Below are 15,792 nucleotides of genomic sequence, written 5' to 3'. Positions count from 1 at the left end.
CGAGGTCATCGTTCGAGGTTACGGATCCGAGTTCCGCGATACCGCCATTTTTACTCTTCAAAGTTGTCAAACAATTAAATTTCAGATTTATTTAAGATCTATTCTATTGGATTTGCATCTGTTACTGCTACTGTTTTCTAGAATAATTAGTTGTTTAGTTTTAGGAGGAGTCTGCTAGAAGATTCAGAATTTTAATTATAGTAAGAGTTTAGTAATTTAGTTGTAGGAGGAGTCTACTACTTTATTTATTTGGCTATTTAAAGCCCTATGATTAATAAAATTTTAGAGACAGTTTTTCAATCCTATTTTCAACCTTCTTGTTGCTTGCATATTTTTTCTAAAATCCATAATAGTGGTATCAGAGCCTCCATTGATTTTGACGGATCTCTGAATTCGCTGAAAAGCAACCAATTTCAACCACTTTCAAACCATGCGTATTTTTACCCATACCGATTTTTAACCAAATTTTTAACAATGGCAAGCAGCGGTCTCTCTTTGAATACCCCACAAACTTTCACTGGTGAAAACTATCAGATTTGGTTAGTGAAGATAAAATCTTATTTTGAAGCTTATGATCTATGGGAAGTTGTAATGGAAGACAAACTTATACAACCACTTCCTGCAAATCCTACCCTTGCCCAAATCAAAGCTCATTCAGATGAGAAAACCAAAAAATACAAAGCCAAAACTATAATTCAAAATCCAGTAGCAGATTCAATCTTCTCTAAAATCATTGCATGTGAGACAGCAAAAGAAGCTTGGGTAACACTCAAACAGGAGTATCAAGAAAGTGAACGAGGCAAACAAAATCAGATTTTAAATTTGAAAAGAGATTTTGAATCTCTTAGAATGCAAGATTATGAGACCATCGCTAAGTATTCTGACCGAATTTCTTTAATTGTCAATAAAATCAGGTTACTTGGCGAAGATTTCAAAGATGACAGGATAGTTGAAAAAATTCTTGTGATAATTCCCGATAGATTTGAATCCAAAATTTCCTCTCTGGAAGAGTCTAAAGATCTCTCTACCATCTCTGTTGCAGAATTAATAAGTGCTCTTCAAGTACAATAGCAAAGAAGGGCCTTCAGACAAGACAAAGTTACTGAGGGTATTTTTTATGCAAAACACCAAAAAGAAAAAGTCGATTATCCTTATTGCAAATATTGCAAAAAGAAAACGCATTTAGAAAAATTTTGTTGGTGGAGACCTCATGCATTATGTGAAAATTGCAAACAAAAAGGTCATGTTACAAAAGTGTGCAAGTTCAAAGATGCTCATGCACAAGCACTAATAGCAGAAGAAGGAATTGAGGATGACCTTCTTTAGACTGCAGCAACAGAAGCAAGGAGGAGTGTTGGATTTTGTATCTGTTACTGCTACTGTTTTCTAGAATAATTAGTTGTTTAGTTTTAGGAGGAGTCTGCTAGAAGATTCAGAATTTTAATTATAGTAAGAGTTTAGTAATTTAGTTGTAGGATGAGTCAACTACTTTATTTATTTGGCTATTTAAGGCCTTATGATTAATAAAATTTTAGAGATAATTTTTCAATCATATTTTCAACCTTCTTGCTGCTTGCATATTTTTTCTAAAATTCATAACATATTCCTCTCTTTCCTTACTGTTCTTTACTTAATATCATGATTTTCATAATCCAGTTAATTTGTCATTGCCCTGTTTTGTTGATTGCTTGAGTTAGTGTTTTATTGCTCTGTTTTTGGGATGTCTTAGTAGTATTTGTTCACCCCATTTTATTCTGCTAATTGTTATTGGTATGTCGATTAGTTTAATCGGTGATTAGATGGGTTTTATGGCTAAACTAAGTTTTTGATTCTCTGTTGCGTTTCTTCATCAAAAGATAGGCTTCTGAAATTAACACTTTGATGTCAAAATAATTAAGTTAACAAAATTAAGTAGATTGATTGATTGTTCGGATGTTTGAAAAGTCTTAGGCCGTGGGGGTTTGGACTAAAAAGTTGAAGTGCCGTATACTTTGAGATTGGGCCTGAAATAGTTTTATCACTCTTTCATTTTAACTCTCCTTAATTGAACCAATAGGAGTATGTTTAGGCCGCTAATACTCGGGTAGGCAAATTTTAGGTCTGGTCTTTATTTCTTTCGAGATGAAAGGTCATCTCCTTTAGTTTATCTCAGGGGAATGCCCCGAAGATTTTGTATATATTTTTATTCGGGGTATGCCCCGTAATGAATGTAATTGGAGGCCGTGACGGACATACATAGTATAAGCTTTTAGAATTTTTATTTTATTTTATTTAGGTGGGGACAACCTCGAGCCTCTTGTGTGTTTATTTTCTTTCGTATATTTTTGGCTCAGTTTGAGGATTCTTTAAAGTCAACTAGATCAAGTACGCAATCGTGACCTTCATGGTACTTGGGGAGTGCCTAACACCTTCTCCCCAAGTCAAATGAACCCCTTTACTTAGATTTCTGGTGCAGACTATGTTTTAGAGTCTAAATGTGTTTTAAAAGGAAATATCATTTCTTAAAAATGGTGACCTGGCACACCAAAACCAAATGTCAAGTGGCGACTCTGAAAAATCTTTTGAAATACAACCTTTTGTCACTTTCTAAATGAAAATCCTTTTGAGCTTTAAAACTACTTTTTATCTCTTTTAAAGAGGGTTAGTGAGGTGAAAAAAGGAGTGTGACAAAACTCATTTGGGTTATGGGTCAAATCACATTAAGGCATAAATGGATTTAGTGGGTATGACCCATTTAAGCTTATGTGATATTTATTTTTGAATTTTTCTCATTAAATTTTATGCCATGTCATATTTATAGTAGGGTTTGAGCCAAAATGACTTTTAAGAAACAATGATAAAGTTTAATTACTTTTAAGTGACAAAAAATAGTTAAGTGACTTTAATAAAATTAAAAAATAATTGAATGACTATAACTGAAATTAACTCTTATATAACATGTCCTTTGCCCTATTCATAAAATGAAAGTAAAAGTCGCGTCTTGTGGCACAAGTCATGACAAATAAACGGCCAATAAATATGGTATAATAACATGGTCTATTCAAAAAAGGGGAAGATAGTTTAATATAGATGGCGTTTAAAATCTTATTTGTTTTCTATTAGATGTTTGGTATCTGTATCGCGTTCGACTAATCCGAATTCGCTTTGCATTAAGGCCGAATAAAAAGAGAAACGTTTACTAACAAAAAAATTTCATAACTAAGGCTCGAATTCGAAATCTCTAATTAAGTACAGAGAAATCCTATGTATTTCACCAAAATCGTTGATGGTCATCCAAACCCCTTCATTCCATGATAATAATTGGGCGTTTGGACATAACAATTATAAAATTCCAAAAAAAGTGGAAAAAAAATTCAAGTGAAAATAGTATTTAAAAATTAGAGTTGTGTTTGGACATGAATATAATTTTGGATTGTTTTTGAAGTTTTGTGAGTAATCTGAGTGAATTTTGAAAAACAGCTTTTTAGAGTTTTTTCAAATTTTCGAAAAATTTTAAAATTCATCTTCAAATGAAAATTGAAAATTTTATGATCAAACACTTATTTTTAAAAAAAATGAATTTTTTTTGAAAAAAAAGTGAAAAAACTCTTATGTCCACACTGGCTCTAAGTTTGAAGCTTACAGGAACCAACCTTTCCTTTTTGGAGTTCAACTGTAACTGAAAAGTTAGCCGCTATCTTTGGAACTCGTATTAATCCACTTTACCAATAAGGAATTGATTCGTAGGTCATTGTTTGATATAGAGCAGTGCCCAATTGCCTATATTGTTATGGTCCCCTTTGGACCATCAATTGAGTATAATCCTAAGGGGCTGTGAGTTCTTGTTAGTTGTTACTATTTACTTCATTTATCCCAATTTATATGATATTTTTTATTTTTCAAGATTCAAATTTTTAATTTTGACCGTGTATTTAGATGTAGAATCTTTAAGTTTTTCGAAATAAAATTATAATATTTAAAAACTACATAAAAGTACTATATGTTACAATAATTAGTAATAATTTAAAATGTTTAAAAGGCATATGAAAAAATTATGTTCAAAAAATAATTTATTTGACTTCCGAAGTCCGAACATCGTCACCTAAATTGAAACGAATGAAGTAATTTATATGTGTTTTGTAAATTACAAATTCACAAATGAGGTATGTGACAAATTTTGTGCACCGTCACTCTTTTTGTTTTTTCTTTTTTCCGGAGAGGCTCAAGTAGAGAAATAAAAATGGAACGGCCTAATAAGAGGATATGATTTTTTATATATATATATATATATATATATATATATATATATATATATATAGTAGGGAGCTACCTCTCAAGTTTCACCATCTCTTTGGCTTTTATTTTATTTTATTTTCTTTGATACAAGAGAAAAAAGGAAAATCTGAACAAATATTGTTTTTATTTCATTAAAAGTATCCCTCTTTGACCAAAAAATATAGATCTTGGTTCAACTAATTAAATTTATATAAATGAGGGTTAATCTTAGCTAACAATAATATTCCAATGATAGAGTCCTCAAAAGTGTAATAAACGTTACGTAGATATGTTTTGATAATGGCGGCAGTATAAAATAAATATTCTAGAAATTAAACGAAATAATATAGCATTCAATATCAATGAATAGTAATAAATGACATTTAAGTAAATAGAATGAATGAGTCACCCAAGAAAAGATGAAATCTGTGAAGGTTCTTTCTGACAATGATGAATGAAGGACAATCCTTTAATATCTAGGTTATTCTTGGATCCAGTGAAAGAGTGATGACCCGATAGGTCATCTTATGATTTAAACCTAATTCTGTGATCCGAAATCTTTAAAAGTTATGTTTTATCCTTTCTCGATTTACGTGCACAGTCTGTGCGTCCTTTTGGAAAACTTTTATGCTAAAAAACTGATAAAAATAAGAAATTTTACCTAAAACCTTATTTGAGATGACTTCAGTCAATATTTTTGGTAAATGGGCCCAGATTCGTACTTTGACGCTTCCGGTGAGTCGGTATCGTGATTTGAGATTTGGGCGTATGCCCAGAATCGAAATCGGAAGTCCCTAACTCGAGATATCGGATTATGTTGGAATTTGAAAGTTGAAAGCTTAATGAAATTGAAGTGTTTGACCAAAGTTTGACTTGTTGGATAAGGGGTCCGTATTTTGGTTCCGGAATCCGCTATAGGTCCAATACCATATTTATGACTTGTCTGTGAAATTTGATAAAACACGGAGTTGATTTGACGTGATTCGGACGTCCGATTGTGAAAATAGAAATTTCAAAGTTTTCTTGAAAATTTTATTCGATTTGGTATTCAATTCGTAGTTCTAGGTGTTATTTTGGCGATTTGATCGCGCGAGCAAGTTTGTATGATATTTTTAGACTTGTGTGAGTGTTTGGTTTGGAGCCCCGAGGGCTCGAGTGAGTTTCGGATAGGCTACGGAGTGAAAATTGGACTTAGAATATAGCTGGTGTTGCAATATCTGGTGCAGGCCTCTGATCTCGCATTTGTGAGATCAGGCATCGCAATTGCGATCCCTGCAGATTCCGCATTTGCGAGCTATTTCTCGCATTTGCAAAGAATAGCTGGCCTTATAGTTTTCATATTTGCGAACAAGTTCTTCGCATTTGCGAACTGGGAAGGGGGAGGCAGTGATCGCATTTGCGATCACATGGTCGCATTTGCGAAAGGGTCAGGCTCGCATTTGCGAGGTTTTCTTCGCATTTGCGAAGATAGGAGGAATGCGGAGACCTTCGCATTTGCGATAGGTTTTTCGTATTTGCGGGGCTCGCATTTGCGAACCCCAAGTCGCAAATGCGACACCTGCAACTGATCAAAATAATTTTTGGACGGGATTTTGGTTCATTTTCTAAATTTTCAAAACCTAAAACCTTATAGGCGAATTTTTCAGACCATTTCTTCCCCAAAACATTGGTAAGTGATCCTAACTCATGTTCTTTCAATTACTCATCACATTTCATGAATTTTTAACCTAAAATCTAAGATTTCCATGGTGAAAATTGGGGGTTTGGGTAGAATTAGGGATTTTTGAAAAATTGGGATTTAGACCTCAAATTGAGGTCGGATTTCAAAACTAATTGCATAATCGGGCTCGGTGGTGAATGGGTGAATAAATTTTAGTCCGAACCTCATATTTTGACCAAGCAGGTCCGGGGTCGATTTTTGACTTTTTGGAAGAAAATTTGGGGAATCTAAATTTTTGCATTGTAATTGATTTCTTTAGCAATATTTGATATTATTGAGTCGTTTGTGGATAGATATGAGTGATTTGGAGGTAGATTCTAGAGGAAAACCTGTAATTGAGCATTGAGTGGCCTGTGGAGTAAGGTAAGTATTGTGTCTAACTTTGACTTGAGGAAATTAGGAACCCTTGGACTATTTGCTATGTAAAATTCATGTGAGCGGCATATATGTGAGGTGATTAGTACTTATGCACCGCCAATTTATCTATTTTTCCCTGATTTTCCGTTTTCTCATATTATCTCTTTCCCTGTCTTAATTGTCACATGCTCCCATTTGTGTTCCTATGCCTAATTGCTTCTTGCTAGACATTATTTTCTCTTGTTCATGATATTGTTCTTTCCATAGTTCCATTATCTTCTATTATTTGCTTAAGCTGTTTTACCGGTACCTTTCTGTTGTATATTCTGAATTGGTCTCGCTGTGTAGCATTACTTATGTGAACTTTCATGGTGTACAAAATTCCTATTTGTGTCAGTTTGAGGTTTAAGTTTTGTGAAAGGATTCTGTGACTTAAATTTTGAAATTTCTGTACATATTAAGTAATTAATATTGATATGGTAGGATCGGGTTGCATGCCGCAACAGGAGGAATAAGGGTGATATATATTGAGGTGGAATAGGGGCGATTTAATACTGAACGATGGGAACGGGTTGTACGCCGCAACAGGTGTAATAAGGGTGGATTGTTTGGTGGAATAAGGGTGAACTATGATTGTATTATTGTGATATGGTGGGATCGGGTTGCACGCTGCAACACTTTTATTTATATTCACTATCATTTATGCTATTATGAGGAAATAAGGGAGGAATATGAGATGTACGGTGGGATCGGGTTGCGCGCCGTAACAACCTATGTGTTTATGTTTTTCCATGAACTGTGTTAGAATTATGGTATTCTCTTTTGCACTTAAGGATTGGTAATCTCTGAATAATGTTGATATATCTCCGGGAGTTGACATATTTCTTGCAATTTACTGCTTTCTTCTATTCTGCATTTCCTATCTTGCTTTTATTATATATACTGCGTACAGGTTGTAGTGTGAGTGACCCGCCTTAGCCTCGTCACTACTTCGTCAAGGTTAGGCTCGGCACTTATAAGTACATGGGGTCGGTTGTACTGATACTGTACTCTGCACTTCATGTGCAGAATTTGGTGCTGGTCCGAGCTGTTCGTGAGGTTGGCTGGAGGATTCGTCTGATAGGAGACCCAAGGTAGATCTGTCGGCGTCCGCAGACCCTGGCGTCCCCTTCTATACATTATACTTTACGGTTTCTTTCATTTCGAAAACAGTTGTATCTCTTTCAGACCTTTACTTGTAGAAAAATCTTAGAAGTTCGTGAATTGTGACTCCATATCCGGGTCGTAGTATGTATATATTGAGGCTGTTATAAATTTTCGCACTCATTTTTAACTCGCTAGCTTATTTGTTGTTAATTACTGAAATGTAAAATAATTGACCTAATGATTCTCTAATGTTAGCTTGCCTAGCAAGTGAAATGTTAGGCACCATCACGGTCCTAATGGTGGGAATTCCGAGTCGTGACAAAGGGTGTAGATAAGAATCTCAGTGAAAAGGTGATGTTTGTATGCTTGCAATGGAATGCGATTCTCTCTTTGAAGTCAAAGTGTATTTTTTACAAATGAATATCACATGTCCCCTATCATTGTGTCTCTTTATAAATATAGGGAACATGTTCCTAGAAACTCTAATAGTACAAGTGCAGATAATATCCACTAGAATATTATCCTTTAAGTCCTATCTTAAAACTAGTCGTTATAACTCTATTAAGGGTGCTCGACCTCGACCCTCGCTAATAATCAGATTACTTCAACACGTGGCATCCCAGGAATGCTTTACTAATATCATTTTGACAAAAGATCGATTTTGACTCATACAGTTAGTCCCTCCGCCTATCGAGGTCGTTCCCGTGGACGAGGTCGGTGAACGGACAATTTCGTTCGTAATTTGATTTAATAGAGTTGGCTGAGGTCGTGGTCGTGGAGACAAGACTACGTTGCCTTCTGAGATCCGCATATTTTGAATTACCTGGGAAATTTGTTGGAGCCATTTGGTCCAAGAGAAGGAGTGACGTCATGACATCATGCGTCATAATGACGCTGTTTCCTAACGCATCGCATCGATTTAGGTGTGACCCTTGATTGACTCTATCATTTCGATTTTCACGCTAATCATGACCCGCCGTTTCGATTCTGGTGCCTCTCAAACCTTATAAATAGGGGAAGGTGTGTTGGTTTTGAAACATTTCGAAACTCTTCCTTCTCTTCAAGCAATAGCCTCTCCTCATCTGCTCTGCAGAACTCTTTTCACACCCTGTTTCAGTGACTTACATCGTTCCTCATTCCCTTTTGCATGTTATCCTCCTTATTCATATTAAACCATGTCTAACGTACCTTATGAGGCTGGCAAGGGGAATCGTATTACTCCCTTGGCAGTGGTTTTCCCCTCCCGTGAGGAGAGTGTTCCGGTCACCATTGAGGATGGAACCTTTCCATCGGTGGAGGAGATAATCCCACGCAACCCTGATTCCAGATTCAATTTCACCAAATCACCAGATGCCGAACCTGGAGCCTTTTGGTCAGTGATGATGGTGAAGGAATTGGTGGAGCTTAAGGCTAAACTTGGCCTTCCCAATCACATCGAGTTGATCCCAGCCGGGTTGGATACGGTGCAGGTCCACCATCCTGGATATTGCGCCTTCTATGCCTACCCCTTCCAAGTCGGCTATTCTCTCCCTCTCCTACCACTGGTCGAGGAGTTCTGTCGTTACTATGGCATTTTCCCAGCTCAGCTTGCGTCGTACGTCTATAAACTTATAAAGATTCTTAACAAGTTTGCTGAGATGGCCGGGATCAAACTGTCACTGTGGCATTTAAACCATTTGTTTGCCCCTAACTTTTATAGGGGGACGATGCTGAACCTTCGCCACCGAGGGGAAAAATGCCTTGTGGTGAAGATGGACGACAAGGACAATCGTCAATTCTGGTTTAACTTTTTTACATCAAGACCGAGGATATTGTGACCAATTTCGACGGCTTTCCCAAGGCTTGGAACTATACTCGTACGTATTTTGGTCTCTTTCTCGTGTTTGGTACTGAATTTTGACTTCTCGCCCTCTTCTTTCGCAGCCAAGACCTCGCCCCCTCCTTTGGTCACTAATATATCCGACTGGGTCGAGCGGCTCCTCCCTCACATCGTAGGGATTCATGAATGGCCGAGTTTTTTCAAGAAGTTTGGGCTCGCTCTCCCTTCAACTGGTAATTTCCTTTTTACCATCAGTGTCTTAACTCTTTTTTTTTACCTTCGCTCATTTTTCCTTTTCTTGTTTTTTCTTACCTTCGGCTAGGGGGTCTACGAGGAGGTCGAGAGCTCCCGTGCCCTCGTTCTGAAATAGGAAAGCTATTGCATCCTTGGTTTCTGCCCCTACTTCAACTGCGGCTGATCCTTCCTCTGTCTCAATCCCTCTTGTTGTTGCATCCGAATTTTTCCCTGTTTCGGCCGTGGAGACTTTATATTCTCCCTTATATTCTCTAATCGACGAGGACGTCGGGCGAGAAGGGGTGACAGCCATCGATGTAGGAGATTGTGGCTTTGGCCTTCGGGAAATGATCATTGTGCATATCAGGGAGAGCCTAGAGGCAAGTCCCGAGGCCCCTTTGTTCGGAGGATACGATGTTTGGAGGATACGAGTAGGCATCCTGTGGAGGATGCGGTCGAAGGCATGGCAAGCAGTGACTGCCCTGTTCTTCCGAGATGTGGAGGGGCCTCGTCTTCCGGGGTTACAGAGGACGTGCCTTCTTCGACTGGTGATAGAGGGAAGGTTGTTGCTGAGGAGGATATTGGATCCGATTCTGACATGTATGTAGACGAATTGAGGATGATCGATGAGGGTCTTACTCAACTTGAAGTGAGGTTGGAAGGGGGTTTAAGGACTATATCGATCCCAATAGACCGCAATATTTTTGTGGACACCGAGAATATTATCCCCTCCCTTGTCCCTCTTTGTTCTGAGATTGAGGGTACGACCCTCAAGACTATAGATGGCAGAGCCCTGTGAAACAACATTGTTGGTCTCGGCCTTAGGGTAAGTACATTTGTTGTTAGTTATTTTTCTTAGGTTTTGTTCTTTCATAGTCTCTAACTTCCTTCATTCGTTTTGTAGACGGTCGTCTTGGACATTGAAAGTGCTCGTAGGGAGCAGAGACGTAAAGAAATATATGTGAAGTTGAAGGACAAGTATTTTCGATGCCTTGAGAAGTACCGAGAGCTTCGGTGCTGGCTTCGTGAATGTTGCGATATGTGCCAACTGAGGGAGGACTTGAAGGTAAGAGATGAGGAGCTGGTGCGGATGGTAGGGAAGTGCAGCGTCCTGGAGGGGACTTGAGGAGCAAATAGGAAGAGCTTAAGCTTAGCAAGGGGGTCGAAGTTCAATGCAGTGATCTCCAAGCTCAGGTAGTCATGTTGCGAGGCCAGCTTAAGGAATGTCAGTTTAGGGCGGAAGCTCTTAGTGGCGAGGTCGTTGAGAAGCAAGAGGAGTTAGAGAAGGCCGAGTCTACACGGTCGGAGGCTTTGATGAAGGCAAAGTCCCTTGAGGTGGTGATTCGAACTTTCCGTTCCGAGCGAGAAAATGATTTAATGACTGCAAGGCTCAAAGAAGAATGACTCGATGAAAGGATTGGAGAGTTAGAGAAAGAGACTTCTGGTCTCTACGATCGAGTTGCTGCTCTAGAGGCCGAGAAGGCCCAATTACTGGCACGGTCGTCCTCTTCCCGCACTTCAGATTTTCCTAATATTCCTCGGGAGTTATATGAGGAGTGGATTCATGCCGAGTCCCAGTTAGACGTCTTTCGAGATTTCCATTTGGCGGGATCCATTTCTGAGGCTGCCCTCAAAGATATTCGTGTTAAGGCTCGTGAAGCTTTAGTCGTTTATAGGTATGATCCCGATACGCCTGAGGCCGGTGAGGACGAGGGGAACGAGGGCATAGATTGGCTCGAGGAGAATGCCTGGTACGATACCGCATATCCTGGAAGCGAAGGTGGCGATGGCGAGGGGGATAGAGATGGTCATGGCGAGGGTATTGGTGGTCAGGGTGGTGACGTCATTGAGGTCCAAGTTGGCGAGGGCATTGATGGTCGTGATGGAGAAGACCAATAGTAGTTTTCTTTTGACCTTTTTGTGTATTTTTGCCGATGTCTTCACGAGCCTCTGTAAACAGTTATGACATATAAAAGTTGTTAGTTTCATCTTTTTCCCTTCACGTGGTTTATTTTCTGTACTTGTATGTCTTTTGCTTCTATTATTTGCTCGTTTGACTCTTGCCCTTCTTATTGTTGTTGTGTTTTTTTCTGACCGTGGCTTGGAGACAAATATTACTATGTTGTGTGTGTTACTTTGTTGTAATGCGACCAAGGGCCGATAGGTGTTTATTCAGACAGGGTCAAATGTATCCTTTTGTTTAATCACGGCTGAGAGTCGGGGAGTTTTATTCGAGCGAGGTCGAATCTGACCTTTCGTTAAATCGTGGCCGAGGGCCGGTAGGTATTTGTTCGAGCTTAGTCGAATATAACCTTTTGTTAAATCGCGGCTGAGGGACGTTAGGTGTTTTGTTCGAGCTTAGTCGAATATAACCTTTTATTGAATCGCGGCTGAGGGCCGGTAGGTGTTTGTTTGAGCGAGGTCGAACATAACCTTTTATTTGAATCGCAGCCAAGGGCCGGTAGGTGTTTGTTCGAGTGAGGTCGAACATGAACTTTTATTGAATCATGTCCGAGGACCGGAGGTGCTTGTTCGAGTGAGGTCGAACATAACCTTTTATTGAATCACGACTGAGGGCCGGTAGGTGCTTGTTCGAGCGAGGTCGAACATAACCTTTTATTGAATTGCGATCGAGGGTTGGTAGGTGTTTGTTCGAACGAGGTCGAACATAACCTTAATACGAAAAAGGTGCTCTGATAAGTGTAATATTCTAATTGATTTGACATTGTTACTTTGGTTACATACTTGGAGAAAATTACAGATTTTAGGTGTTGGCTAGTATTCCAGTCCCAGTCTACCTAGTCCCTTCATTGTTTGACTTGGAGAGTATTGAGAAGTCGAGCAAAGGAAAATACCCTCGCGTACTTCGAACCGAAGTGTTCCCTTTTCCACCTCGTTAAAAATCTCCTTGAGAAAACCCAAATGGGACAAAACTCAAGTGAGGGAAAAAGAGTACGACTTGGGGGGGGGGGGGGGACTTTTTTCTCAGAAGTTGAAGTATTTGAGGTGGCTGATGTTCCAATTGTTTGGTAGTGGCTTTACTTCCATTGTCTCTAGTTGGAATGAACCCTTGTTCGCTTTGGCTATAATTTTATACGGATCATCCCAATCCGTTCCCAGCTTGCCTTCTCGTGGGTCTTTGCTCACTTGGGTTTTGGCTTTCAGTACGTAGTCCCCAACTTTCAGTGGCCGGACCTTTACTTTCTTGTTGTAATAGTGTTATGCTTGTTGTTTTTAGGCGACCATTCTTATGTACGCCATATCTCTTCGTTCGTCGATTTTGTCGAGTTCCTGCCTTCTGCTCTCATCAATACTCGATCCGCTTCCATGGGAGTATCTTAGGCTTGGTTCTCCGACCTCGATCGGTATTACTGCTTCGGTCCCATAGACCAAAGAGTAGGGTGTCTCTCCTATGCTCGTCTTTGGAGTCGTTCAGTAGGCCCATAATACTTTTGGTAGTATTTTTGGCCACAGTCCCTTGGCATCTTCGAGCTTTTTCTTTATGATGTTTATTATGACTTATTGGAGGATTCTGCTTGTCCGTTTCCCGCGGGGTGATATAGGGTTGAGAGTATGCCATTTCTCGAAGAACTCAGCGGTTCTTTTTCTTGTGAACTGGGGTCCGTTATCACAGCTGATTTCCTTGGGTAGGCCGAATCGGCAGATGACGTTTCTCCATATTAAGGTGATTACTCCTTGTTCCCATATTTGGGTGAATGCTCCTACTTTCACCCATTTAGAAAAATAGTCAGTTAAAACCAATAGGAATTGTACATTACCTCGCCCTGCTGGGAGGGGACATACGATGACCATTCCCCATTTGATGAACGACCAAGGGGAGGTGACTGAGTGGAAGAGTTCACCTGCTTGATGAATCATTGGGGCTTACTTTTGGCACTGTTTGCATTTTCTCACGAAGTTTGTGATAAGTAGGGATTTTGACTACTTATTTGCATTCTTTTACTTTAGTTTTAGCTCAAAAATGCTTAAAGGTATTCCCGAAAACTGATAAAATGTGCTTACTTGCAGGAGCATTGGAAAAAGAGCCAAAACGATGAAATTCAACTCAAGAAGAAATATTTTTGGACAAGGACTAAAACCAAGCAAAAAGATCAAAGTGTGGACCGCACAATATTGAGTGCGGACGCAGACTATGAAGGACCTCTGACCGAATTCTTTTGCAAAGTGCGGACCACATAATTAATGTGCGGCCGCAGAAGATGAGGTTCAGATAGATAGAGTTTTGAGTCCATGAAGAAATGTGGACCACACTATTATTGTGCGGCCACATAATTCAAGAGTGTGGCTCCACTCAGAAATATACGATCTGCAGAAGTCCCTCCTGTCAAGCTCAAATTCAAGAGTGTGACTGCACTAAAAAATGTGCGGTCCGCAGAATCTAAAGACGTGCGACCGCAACCCAGAATTGTGCGGCAGCAGAAGTCCATCCTGTCAAACCCATCTTCAAAGTGCTGACAGCACACATAATTGTGCAGCCGCAGAACATCCGCAGGGGCAATTTTGTCCGATAACTTTAGCTATGTATAAATAGTTCTTTTTGGGAAACTTTGTATTAGTTTATCATTTTAACATTGGATTTTCATCCCTTTATCATCTATTATGAGTTTAATCTTATTTTCTTCCTTAGTTTCTTCATTTTTGCCAATGAGTAACTAAATATCTAGCGAGGGTTGTGACCTAACCCTAGTGTGGGTACCTAATGGGTGTTTGATTTAGGGCTTGTTTAAGGTTGGGTGTATAATATTTAGCCTAGTTCTTGCTTGAATTTAGGAATTGATGGTTGCAAACATTGATTCATGCCTGATTGACGTAGTCTCTACTTGAGAAAAAGAGACTAAGTCTAGAAAACTTGGCTAACAAGAAATTGGGGTGAACTCAAGAAATTGATAGCCCCAATTAAAGGGTTGAATCTAGAGATAGTAAGACCCAACTTGAGCATATATCAATGGTTTTGTGAATTGCCCAGTTGGACTTGAGAGAGCCGAATTGGGCAAAACCATTCTAACTACTGAGAGGTATCGAGTGGGTAATCGCGTGTTGATTGCTATATTACACCCCAACCAACAAAACATGCCCTAAAGCCCACAACCCGTTAGGTAACCACCTAGGTAGAAGTCACATCCCTAGATCTTTTATAAACTTGAAAAACAACACCAAAAATATCGTTCTATAGCTTTACATTTTCAAACAATAGCATAAATTTTAGAAGTAGAAAGAAACAACCAAGTATGTGTAAGTGTATTTTATACACTTCATACACCTAGTCTAAGTATATACCTAATCCAATATAAGCTCTCTAAGGAATCGACCCCGACTCAAAGTTGGGTAATTATAATTGCATCGACCGCTTCACAATCCCAATTAGTGGTGTGAATTTGGGTGACATCAATTTTTGGCGCCATTGCCGGGGAGCTAAAATCAGATTTAGCTATATATTTGGTTTTGTGTTGACTTGTCTTTTTTTCCTTCCGGGTTACTAACCTTTTTGTGAATTGATTGTAGGTACAAAAATGGCTCTCAACAATGATCATCTCGGAAACTTGCCTTTGGGGGAGGAAGTTGACAATGACCAAGGTGATGAGGTTCCTCTTGAACCTCAAGCAAATAGGCGATGCCGACCGCCTCATGACGATATTCTCGTTCCTTCCCCACCTTCACCAAGAGCGGCTCCACACCAGGTGTTTCCAAATAAAGAATACGCAAGTGACATAGTCCTGCCTCGCATTAGGGCGGGCAACTTCCAAATCACCAATGTTATGCTCACATTGCTAGAGCAACGGAGATTCTTTATCGGGGCTCCGAGTCAAAATGCATATAAACACTTGAAGGGGTTTGTGGACACTTACTGGGGGCGTAAATAGACCAATGTGTCCGAGGATGCTCTAAGGTTGAGGCTATTTCCCTTCTCTCTATGGGGGAAAGCCTTGGATTGTTTAGAAAGATTGCCAAACCATTCTATCCATACATGGGATGAATTGGCGGAAAAATTCATTGCCAAGTTCTTTTCTCCCTGGCATATGGCTACTCTTCGAGACAAGATTATAGCATTCAAGCAAGAACCCAATGAGCCTTTGCACGAGATTTGGGAGAGGTACCGTACTATAGTGAAAGAGTGCCCGAATAATGACATGACTGAGGTTATGATTCAACAAACCTTCTACAGGGGGATCAATACTACCAATCAATGCATGGTCAACCAACTTGCCGGTGGAAATTTCATGACAACACCATATGCCGAAGC

General features: G+C 39.3%; 1 protein-coding gene across 1 annotated transcript; it reads left to right on the top strand.

Moving 5' to 3' along the window:
- The first annotated feature begins 474 nt into the window (after nt 1-474).
- LOC138905167 (uncharacterized) lies at nt 475-1,071 on the top strand. Its single transcript, XM_070193672.1, has one exon. It carries the CDS (start codon nt 475-477, stop codon nt 1,069-1,071), a length of 597 nt encoding a protein of 198 aa, XP_070049773.1.
- The last annotated feature ends 14,721 nt before the right edge of the window (nt 1,072-15,792 follow it).

The sequence above is a fragment of the Nicotiana tomentosiformis genome, chromosome 2 (assembly GCF_000390325.3).
Source record: "Nicotiana tomentosiformis chromosome 2, ASM39032v3, whole genome shotgun sequence".
Lineage (NCBI taxonomy): Eukaryota > Viridiplantae > Streptophyta > Magnoliopsida > Solanales > Solanaceae > Nicotiana > Nicotiana tomentosiformis.
The sequence above is the reverse complement of the archived record's forward strand: the minus strand, read 5'-3'. Positions and strand labels throughout refer to the sequence as shown.